Source organism: Hippoglossus stenolepis, chromosome 5 (assembly GCF_022539355.2).
Source record: "Hippoglossus stenolepis isolate QCI-W04-F060 chromosome 5, HSTE1.2, whole genome shotgun sequence".
Lineage (NCBI taxonomy): Eukaryota > Metazoa > Chordata > Actinopteri > Pleuronectiformes > Pleuronectidae > Hippoglossus > Hippoglossus stenolepis.
Genome location: NC_061487.1, coordinates 18,096,540 through 18,108,577, shown reverse-complemented (window position 1 = coordinate 18,108,577; position 12,038 = coordinate 18,096,540). Strand labels below are relative to the sequence as shown.

General features: G+C 41.7%; 1 protein-coding gene across 3 annotated transcripts in view; it reads right to left on the bottom strand.

The window, feature by feature from the left end:
• LOC118110093 (BTG3 associated nuclear protein) overlaps nucleotides 1–12,038 on the bottom strand; it is a 33,473-nt gene that overhangs the window by 2,378 nt on the left and 19,057 nt on the right. For all 3 annotated transcript variants that reach the window (XM_035157682.2, XM_035157681.2, XM_035157683.1), the window contains one exon: nucleotides 2,457–2,597. In XM_035157682.2, the coding sequence (XP_035013573.1) occupies nucleotides 2,457–2,597 (141 nt within the window). The remainder of the gene's footprint in view (nucleotides 1–2,456; nucleotides 2,598–12,038) is intronic.

Genomic DNA, 12,038 nt, shown 5'->3' with positions numbered 1-12,038 from the left:
GTTTTGTTTTCATCTGCGTTTGTTTGTTAACAGTATTATGCAAAAAATTACTCACTGATTTCCAGGAAATCTTGTGGACGGGTGGGGCATGAGCAAAGGAAGAACCCTTTAAAGTTTTGAATGGAACCAGATAAACGGGCAGATCCAGTATTTTTCTTCACTTTCTTCAACATGGTGAGAGAGGGTGTTAACCTTTGGCGGAAGTAAATAATCCCCGAGCGCCCTTCTAGCCTGTCATGTTATTTGTTTATTGTCTGGATAGATACACGCAGGCTCTTACTTTTACTTTAAGGTATGCTGAGCACATTAACATCTTACATTCGAAGTGTGATGAAAACCTTCAATAGGGAGTTTAAATACTGTTTGATCAATGGACGCCACATTGTTAACAGGCGGTTTCATTCTGTCCCTGACGACATCCCAGCGCCCTCAATGAACCCGAACTCCATTGAGCAGAAAGCTGATGACTGATCAGACCTCTGTCAACTTTGTTGATTTCTGTCAAGATCTGTGTACAGTCGAAGCCTGGAAAAATGAAACTTTAAAAAAATAAATTCAAACAAATCAGTTGAGTAAACAAACAGTTTGATTGCTTACTGCACCGAGTAACATTGGGCATCGATTAAAATACAGTGCATGGGGTGGCAATAACTGTGCATGCTCATGGATGCACAAACAAATAGTGTTTCGGGGTCCATCAGTATTGTGTATGATCTACACCCAAAGCATTTAATTAACATAGTTGGCTTTAACCACCTACAATCTCAACAGGGCAAGGAACCAATTACCAAGACAACTACAGACAACAAACGGACAACAAACGGACAATGAGTCTTACTGAGAAGACAGAGTCTCAACAAGGGAATGCCAAAACCTGATGTGAGGCCGGTCAGCACATTTGCTCTTCGCATGTCTTGCAGGGAGGTGAATATAATCAATTACACTACACTCGTCTGCAAGGAGATAATATCAGGACAGGACTGGTATTCAACACAGAAATACATCCTCTGAAGTTCTCTCTGTTTATATTATAACAACACAACAAAGAGCCGACTCACATCAGGTCCAGACACTTTTTTGAGCATGTGACTTGAGGGAAAGAAGCTGCAAAGAGAAAATAATATTCGACATGTTGGAGCAAAACAAAAGCAGAGAGAACAATGGAAAAGTGCTGTTCTTGAATATTCCTCGCAGAGTTTAAGTGACCACTTCAAAGATCGCTGTGCCATGTGCACCATCCTGATTCCACATGTGGCTGTTGCTCAACACACTCTATCATCCAGGGATTTCAGGCAAATCTACTAATTACAACTCTTCTCCTTTTACAGTGTTAAATTACTGTTTGTCCAAGCACCTGTCATGACTGAAAGATAAGTGCTTTTTATTTAAGCTGAAATATGACAACAGGAGAAAAACAGACTCATTGTACCTGTAAGTAGTTTGGCTAAATTGCTAAAATTGCACTCACATTTCTATTTGAACATTACCGTAATTAAGAATGAAATATTTCAGGATATATTCAGCCTCATTATGAAGCTAATCAAACAATTATAGTACAAAAAGAAGGGAAGCGCCAACCACCAGACTCTTTGGCTCATAGTCAGCCCTTTCATTCTTGAAAAAAAAAAACAAGAATAAAGTTAAAATTAAATGAGTCCTAAAATTTAAGTAAGTACAGAAATGGTGAGTTCTGTATAAACAGATTTTAACTATCGGCCATTGCTTTAAAGTGTATTTTTCATCTCAAAACAACATGCATTTTTCACTTGTGACATATTTTAGATCAAAATCAGTTTCGGGGGAGCTTAACACAAGCACAATGAACCACTGTTCCAATTGGACGGCTATGCAGTGTTGAAAAACAGGGGGCTGGGCGAGGAGGGGACTGGCTGTCAAAGTGTTTCAACACTTGGATGAGCGTGACATTTTCTACATGTTGAAAACACAACATCCAGCTCATTAAATAAGTTTTAAAAAGTACAAAGCTGTGTTCTTCATTTTGGGCGATAACTACAAGCTCCAAGAAACACTGAAGTGAGAAATATTCCCTCACTGAGCTGGGAAGTTAGTTTCTTCTGCTGCCACTGGCAGAGAGGCAGAGACTTAATGAATAGTTTTGCCAAGTTTAATAAAATCTCTTTCAGATTTCGTGTCAGTCTTTAATGACTTGAGGTGGTGTGGTCTTGTTGTTTGTTTGGAATGACGACATTTTGAATCAGCTGCACAGGTAATTTTGTGGCTCTGACTGGCATCTTCTCCAGAAGCAGCTGATGCGGCTCATTAGTATTTGCTCCACTTCACATACCAGGCTAACTAAAAAAAGCAGTTTCCCAGGAATTAAGCTGAATGTGGATTGGTTAAAAAACTCAAACAGATTAGTATGCTTTTTATCAAAGTAATTATAGCTGCATACTCCAGCACATGGATTGTATTTATTTTGTGTGTATGTATGTTACCTGTACTGCAGCCGTGTGATCTGTGACAGGGGCCAGTTGGACATACTGTACTTGGATGTCAGGCGGGAGAGAGGAGCCCTCTACAGCTGTGGCCCCTCCATCAGCGGATGCCACCGCTATCAGCTGAGCGCCACGCAGCACCTACGACAGACAGGGAAGGAAGAGGACAGAGGAAAGTTGATTAGCATCAATGGCATTTTCTGTCCATTTTCAACTTCATCAGTCAATTAATCTTTAGTTCTTTTTTCAAATCGCCTCCATCATCAGATCCATCCAGTCCTGCAATGATCTATAGCCCACGCCACTGGAAAGAAAAACCAAATAAACACAAACTGCACAAGGCCTCATTTGTCTGCTATATTCATGTTCTTTTATTGTTTACAGCTATTTATGTGCACAAGCATGGTGTTCCCACACACACACACACACACACACACACACACACACACACACACACACACACACACACACACACACACACACACACACACACACACACACACACACACACACACACACACACACACACACACACACACACACACACACACACACACAGGCAAGAGTCATGTGTTGGTATCAAAGTGGTGCAAATAAACATTTCAGCTGTGCTGTTTTCACTCCTTCACAACCCAACGTCTCTTTATACATTGACATGGAGAGGAAAGTTATGGTCCGTTCAATTCAATTATATTATATAAGTTTTGCTTTCCTGGATTGCATAACTTGATATTCTAGTTAGGTGGTTTTTATTTGCACTCATTCCATTATCGAGACAAAACTGGCAGAGAACGGCTTGTGAGCCATCGCAGGGGGATTCTAATCTCCCACAGTGTTGAAATTCCGCCAGGAGACATTAGAGCTGTGCGGATTCGATGCACTAATTACAGAGCAGTAAAGTGCAGCTGGAGTGTTGCAGAGTAATCCTATAGTTCGTCGAGCCTGTTCCTATACGCAGACTGTGACCACAAACTCACACAGGACTTGCATGTATATGCACTTGTGCGAGATCACACACAAACACACATGCACACGCTCTGGGATTAGCAGAGTATGTTGTTAATTTGGATAGCATAACTCCCATGTGGCAACAGACACACAAATTAACATACAATCATCCTGTCAACAAAAACACATAGTAAGACTGATGGAGGAAAACATTTCCTCGGCTTTGTTTGTACTTATTCATTTTAATCAGACAAGGGTCGCAGACCACACGACTTCCCTCCAGTGTGGCCCACAGCTTTCCAGCAGTACATTTCTCAGAGGGGGGGAATGCTGGTTTGAAATAAAGGGTATTCCCACATGAACCGACAGCATGTTCTAATTTAGAGTTTTTTTTTTCCTTCAATCACATGGCCTTGAAATGAACACAGGCCCCTTCAGTGTCTCCTGCCTGGCAGGTTTCATTTGTATGTTGTCTTTCTGGGCTTTTTCTCCGATGTTATGTGAGGTCTCTGTCTCCAGCTCAATCTTCCTCCAGCTGCACTGGGTGCTGGGACTGGCTGAGACATGCTGAACAGACATTAAAAATTTAAAGGAGAATATGCGAGCCTGCAGAAAAACCCAAACCTCACAAACCTCAATTACAGATGATGTTTGTTGCCCCCTAACCCCAGAGTCCCACACTGCCTCCCAAACCCTGACTTCGACCTTTGCTTTGAAGTTCTGAGTGAAGTGATGGGCCCAGAAGGTTCAGTTACCCACCCCCCCTGGTATCCGCCAGAGTTGCCTCTTCATCGCACAGACTTTGCCAGTTTCACCACAAAATGTGCCGCCTCATCACCATAATGTGCCAGGCTCGGCAGGCCCTATGGAAGTTATTAGCCTAAGAAGTCTGTCTGACTCACCCAATCAGACAACCAGGACACTTCACAGACACGGATTGAGGGCGAACGAGTTTGACTCCAAATATAGCAGAAGACTCAACAGTTGAGCTGGTTTAAATGAATCATTGTTTGATGACCCTTTAGACTTTCTTGATTTAATTACAGAATAAGCCTGGAGGGTTGGGTTGGTGTAAACAGACGATGAAAAGAAATATGTGTCATTGCTTTCTTGCAGAGAATTAGAACCAAAGATCGATACCACTCTTATTCCTGTACACTAAATATGAAGTTGGAGACAGCAGCCAGTTAGCTTAGCTTAGCAGAAAGACAAGCAAGGGGGGACAACTAGCTTGGATCTGTCCAAATGTAAAACACACTATTATTACTATAAAAATCTAATTACAAATGACTTTTGGACAGAACCAAGCTACCTGTCCCCATTGCTACCAGACTTTATCGGTGTCCCAATTCAGGGGCCACCTTTTTCGGTTGGCTGCTTCCTTTGTGGGCTGCGTAGACCATGAAGGCCAAACCAAAATGATACGGACAATTCTATGGACAATTTCTGTGATATGCTTCACCAGCTTGTCCCACCCGTACTACTGTAGCCTAGCAACAAAGCTGCAGTTGGACACAATAAAAACGTGTGTTAAAGCCCTTTGGTTTTTTTAACATGTGCACCTGAAACTTACATTAACAGTGTAAGCGTTTGACGTTTGTGTTTCGCCACTTGCCGCCGTCATTAACTCATTGAAAAGCAATTTTTCACCAAAGCGCAATGAATCCTGGGATAGGTTTGCCCGAGAAAGATCCACCCATTAGATCCTTCATTGCTCGGATACATTTGAAGGAGCATTTACAATGGGAGTCTAATGACGTGGCTGTGATGCAATCGGTCTTCAAATGTAGCCTCTGAAGGATGCATCCCCTGAATTGGCATACAGCTTTTATGCCAAGCTAAGCTTACAAACTCCTGCCACCATCTTTTCCAAACTGTCAAACTTTTCCTTTAAGACTAGTATACAGCAAATAGTTTAAGTGGGCACATGGTTTCTGCCAAGTGCTTCTGCAGTCGTGTGAGTGTGTGTGTGTGTGTGTGAGTGTAAGCTCAATCATGATGAGGAGTCTATACTGTCCAACTAATGTATCTAAATGTGCAATTACCATCGTCCAAGTGATGCTATGGTTGACACTTGAGATTGCAGACACTTGTCTCGCTCAATTAGATTCTCAACCTCCATTTGAGAGCAGTTTGCATTCTCAGCTGTGAGGAGCGGCACACAGAGGCTCACAAAAGCATTTACAGAGTTGGAACAGTGTGTGAGATCTTGGCAGCGATTACACAGGAACTTCTCGGGGCCTACATCCTGTCCCAGGACTTGCTCTGTCAGAACAACTCGTCTCTAATGCTTGGACGAAGTATTGTCTCGCTTGGCTTAAGTGTCAGTCGAAATCAATGAAAGACTAAACCTATGCTCCAAAAAAATGTACATCCATTTCACAGAAGCTGCCCTGAAAGTGTACTGAAAGTGTACTGAGAGTGTACTGAGAGTGTACTGAGAGTGTACTCCCCACGAGGATTAATTACTAATTTGTTGTCTAAGATTACCTCAACGTTGGAAAATCGTATAGAACACTGTCGACCGCTATTAAGTGATTCTGTGAGTTCTGATGATAATTATCTCTCATTCAGCTGGTAGGAGATCATCATTAAGCTTGTTGGCAATGATGCAAAAACAAAAGTAATTGCTAAATTGTATAAAGGAAAGGTTTTATGAGGTAGAAAACGAGTCTAAAACTGTTAGTAGAAAAGACATATTGTACAGCAGGGTGACAAATATTTGAGGGGGCTGCCCTGGAGCAGAGAAGTTCCCTGACAATGGGAAAACTTTACAGCCTTGCCTAACTGCGTCAGTGTGCAGCAAGGAGCAGGGCTGACTCACTTAAAATACAGCTCAATATATTAGATTTGATGTTTGTGAGCTCAATCTGTCAGAAACAGGGACCATCAGCAGATCTTAAGTGCATTGGTTACTGTTGACCTCAACGTTTAAGGGATTGGGTCCCTTAAATAATAGTGTTGGTTGCTGGACAGCTCCCAGGCTGGAGGGCCAAGGAGCATAGCAGACGAGCGGCATGTGACACTGCAGCACAGTAATGGACTGAGGCGCACAATCAAGAACATCTTAAATTTTCTGCAGGCTTTGCAAGCTGCTGTGGCCTTAAGAGAAACATATTTTGCTGATGCTGTAATGTTTTCAGTAATGGATTCAGGACACAATATAGAATACAGCCATGGGAGAGGAACGACACAAACGTGAACAGAAACAGCAGCTTAATGTAAAAAGATGATTTCAAGAATGAATGATAATAACCAACTGCATAAACAAGACTTTTTAACCCTGCCATCATCTCTGGTTGTCTAGAAGATTTCAAAATGGACGTTTTTCCATTTTCTTCACATGAAAATAGTTAAACATGAATAATGAAGGCTTTAAGAAAATATGATTTGTTTGGAAATACAACAATGGATCTAAATTCCCATCTTTAATCCTTTTTGGCTGTGTCAGAGTAGTGCACCAATATGAAAAAAAAAAGGAGAGAAAAAAAAAACCTGCTTCCACAATACACATACTTGATTAAGGCTGGCATCAATTCTCAAGCTCTCCGGAGGTCTCACTTAGAGTCAGCTGTGAATCGGAAGATGTTATGAGTCACCAGCTGAGAGTACATGTGTGTTAGTGTCTGAGTATGCTTTTAAAGATTCTGCTTAAAGGGATAGTTCACACAGAAAGGAAAATTCACTCATTATCTACTCACCCCTATGCCGATGGGGGGGTGGGTGCCACCACATCTGCATAGGGGTGAGTAGATAATGAGGGAATTTTCATTTTTGGATGAACTCTTCCTTTAGGCCTCAAATCAAAGAACGCCGGAATCTCTCATAAGGCAAGATCCTCCTTTTTGAGGAAACAGAAATACATAGAAAATAAGATTTAAGGTTTTGCTGTGCTTAAGAGAGCGACACAAATCTGTTTTCCATCACTCTCAGTGGAGCACCTCCTCTTCCTTCAGATCCGAAAAATAAAGAAAAAACCAAACCAAAACAGGGAAATGAAAAAAAGAAACATTTGGACTTTGGAGTGGCTGGAACTTCCTCTCAGCTTCACAGCCGTCAACAACATCTGCAACTGCCAGGCCTGGACAGATGTCCGAGCAGAAACACTAGCTCTGGGTTAAAAGTTGGGGTGGGAGGGGAGTGGAGGAGGGTGGAGAACTAAGGGCTGGCTGCGACTTTGCTGTAAAGATGCCTGACCCAGCAGTGCTCTCATGACTGCTTGTTTGGTGCAGACTAGGAAGGCGAACACACTGACCTAAAAACGTCTCACTGCAGTCATTACTTTTCTTAGTTACGTTTCCTTTTATTTCACCTCTGAGGAGTATTCTGAATTCAGCTGTGCCTCAGCTCACAATATGATTGAATAGACAACAGACGAGTTGTGCTACAAATCAAAATTTGTCAGGAGTTGAAATAGGAGCCAATGAGTATCCTTCTTTGTTCCTCTGTGATTTGTGAATTCCCTGACTTGTTTTGTGTTATACGTTAAGGCATTTCACAAGTGATATTATGATACATTACTAATATGTCGAGACATTAATCTTTGAAATACACACTTGTTATAAATAGTATGTCTTGCAAGACCGCTGACCTTCTAATGTGGCCTACAGCTTCCCGTTTCCACTCACACAGCGACACCGCCTCGACACCAGAGGTTGACACCTGCATCGAATAAAACCCTCCCTTGTATCCTTTGCTCCGCAGCTCCGACCCGCAGACTGGGAATCAGATTGAAACAGGGCTCGGAGAGGTTTTATGACAAAACCTTGACCTGACTTCTGACCCAGAACTGGCAAATCCAAATGGGGTTGATTGCAAAAAGTGCAAATAAAAGTTGGGACCTTTGAAAATTAAAAGAATAAATCCAAACTTGACTAAGCGATGAGAGCATTTTTAAATCGTCTCTAAATGTAATAATTTAAGATGATGATCATGTTTACAATTATCCTGCAGGAGCCGGAGGAGATGATATACAATTGTTGGAAACGTCAAACTAACGAGGTATTACACTGCACAAAATACCCACATCTTAATCTAGCTATGAATCAGAATGTACAAACGCACGTTGATAGAGGCCAAGACATTTCTTAAATCAAATGTAATTTTCCTGACACATCTCATTCTGTTTTCAATTTCTGGTACTTGACATCAAATAAGAAAAAACAAATAAAAAAGCATTGGAAACAACATGTTGGTGATAAATTAAAGGAACAGCCAACATAAAGTGTCTTGGTAAGGTGTTGGGCCACGCTGTACTGCCAGAACAACTTCAGCGCACCTCGCCAGTGACTACAACTCTCTGGATAAGCTTTGAAAGGATGAACCATCATCTTCCAAAACATATTCCCTCATTTTGGTGTTTTAATGATGGCGGTGATGGAGAGTAATGTTGAACACATCAGTCTAACATCTCTCATGGGATGTTCAGTTGGGTTGAGATCTGGTGACTGTGGTTGCAGCATATGATTCACATCATTTTCATACTCCCCAATCTCAGTGAACCTTCAAATCTATCACATATCATCAAATCTGCCAAATGCATTCACTGCTGCTTCACCTGTGCATTTGCCAGCATTAGTAAAAGAGAGAAAACAAAATGTTCTGATGACTATCAAGCAACATCCATCTCAACATCTGCCTTGTCCTTTCTCTGGATTAATTATTTGTTTAATAGTCACATCAATCAATGTCAAGGAGATTGGGTGGGCTGAAGACATCATATTCATTTTTTACTTACATTTTACAAAACACCATTTGGTTGCAGTGTAACTTATGGAAGTTGTTTGCTATCATTCCCATTCCAACAAGTTATATTGTTCCCCCACTGCTAGTTGCGCTGCCTTTTCCCCCAACCACAAAACATTGGCTATACTCTGCAGGCCAAGAGTAATTTAAAAGACTGATGCGTGATCTAGTTCTGTTAATCAAGTTCTTCTATGCTTTTTATGATTATAACTTTTATGTGTGTTAAATACCTTGATCAAGATGTTTGCATAAATCGAGCCCCGCCTTAACCTGGTTTTAATCAAGCCCAGATCTTTGTCCATTCACTCATTATTGCTTGAACTGTCCCTGTTAGTATCCTGGTGGAGTTCAAACTGATGGATGATGGAAGCACTGAAGGTCTGGGTCTGATGAGACAAGGCTGCACTAGGCCTGTGCTGCGGGTGAGTCACACTGAAATGCATCTAAAACATCTGGTCCCTCTTACTCACTCAGACTGCGACCCTGGGCTCTGCCCACAAAGACAAAGGAGAACGCCACTGGGGGGGTACCCTCCTCTGCACTGCTGCAGAATGCTGAGCTAGAAACAGACACACACCCACACCTACAGTAAACTAAGGATTCCCCAATCTGCAGGTATTTATCTCCAAGCCATGATGACACAGGGACACAAAGCAGACCACTAGTCCTTTGAAACTGGATCCACCACTGGACCTCTAAATCCTTGACTGCTTACATGCATTCCACATATAATAAACATTGGTCATAAAACATCTTATTTGTATCTTTTTGTCTCATTTCGACCCTCCCAAAGTTCTGTGAATCATAGGAATCTGCACAAACCTTTTACACAATTCTTGAGCGGAGAGAAGAGGACAACTGAGCGAGTCCGGCTGGAGGCCAGCAGATTGATTCCAGCACGAATCACACCCTGATTGTGTGCGCTTCACTTTACATGTCATTCAAGCATCTGTTTTTTGTGTAGAAATGCCAAATACAAGAGATACTGTCCTAGAACGCCAGATGTTTACCAATGCTAACTGACAGCAGACATCAAAAGGAGGTGCCGTCTCTGGCACAAACACACACAACTGTAATAACGTCAACACTTACAGTATAACATAACAAGTTCACAGTTCAAAACGCTGATTTATGCATTCCCTCTTCATCTGTGATTTCATTGTCTCATTTTCCCCGTCCGACCATCTTTTTCTTATTCTGCACTACATCAATTCATCTATATATCCCTCTGCCTCTCCACACCACGACTCCATGACACGTACGGCCTTTGTTTTTCCTGGTCTTGGACTGGTTGTGTGTTTACAGGTTCTGGCAGCACGGCCAGAGGGACCAGAGCCGAGCTGGACTCTGCTCTGTGACCCAGTTCCCACATTGAACATTAGCAATGCCACTTGGGAGGGAGGATCCACCAGATGCACCATAACATGTGCAGAGAGGAAGGGATGACAGCACTTCAGCCGGGGAGGGAGTGAGGTGAGGGAACTTGTTCATACTCGTGATGATCCCATCTTAAGCCCCCTGACGGGCAGCATTTGGGTCCATCAGACAATGACAGGATAAGTAAATATGGTTTATAGACCTATCAAGATGTGACTGACACAACATTGTTTTAAAGCCATCTTTTGAAACAGTGGATTGGCCGCTCCTATGTAAGTTTTATTCCCGTATTTACCACAACAACCCTGTTTTTATGTGGCACCTGGTGCCGTGCATTTGTTTAGCGGAGTCTGTTTTTGTTCGATTTATAGCTCGACTGTTGTCAGTTTCCAATCATGAATGGGGCAAAACATCTATTCCAGACGGTCTCCCTTTTTGGCATTCCTCTCACCATGGTTTTTTCTTTCTCCCCTCCTCCTCACTCCTTTCATCTTCCAATCCTCCATTTGGTCTGCATCAGTGCAGGGTAAGATCACAGCCCAGTGGGAGAAGGGCACTAGATAAGAGGCTATGACAGACAGCGACGGCAGTAAAGTAGTTATTTTATAGTTTCATGGGTTTTCCTTCTCTTCCGTCTGCATGACAAGGTTTTTATAGGCCACCACCACAGAACTTTGCTCAGAATTTCTGCTGACACAGTTGCTCTCAGATCAGGGCACAGTTGGCACAGAGCAGCACAAAAGTGGATACACAAACATCTGCCACCAGAAAATACACAAATTCAATGGGCACATCAGGGGTTAGACAAAAAAAAACACAAAGTAAATAGTTACATGTGTGTTACTGTTCTCAGGCTGCAACAACTAACGATTTGTTTTCATTGATTCGTCTATCAATTCTTTTTTGTTTAGTTGATTGGTCTAATGATTATTTATTTCAATTAATCTATCAATTCTTTTCTGCTTTGCCTCTTCCTGAGAAAAAAAAAAAGATACTAAATAAAAATCTGTGACATAGTTTAACATGAAATCTATTAATAAAGTGAGGAATTGTACTATTAATCACAAAAGTTATATAAGTTATATTATTATCAATTGAAATAAAGAATCATGTTTTTGTTGTTTAAGAATAAGGCCTTTACATCTACAATGGGAGTGGATCCTCTTACCCAAGGTCGACCATATTGCCCAACCGTTTTTTGCAGCAGCCCAGAAAGGATTAACCAAACATGAGCTATAAACAGGCCATTTCACATTTCTACATTACCTGATGTCACCTCGTGATCTCCTATTTGCATGGGAGGGGAGGCTGAGGGGTATTCAGATATTTGCATTCTCCACAAGCTGCCACCAACTCCTTCACACTGAATATATATATATATATATTTAATGTTCCCCTGCTATAGATTCATGTCCACATTATCAACACACACGTGTGGGTACTAATGCATTGAACACAAATCAACATATTTATGTAAACGACATAATCGATCATACAAAATGCGTCATTCCG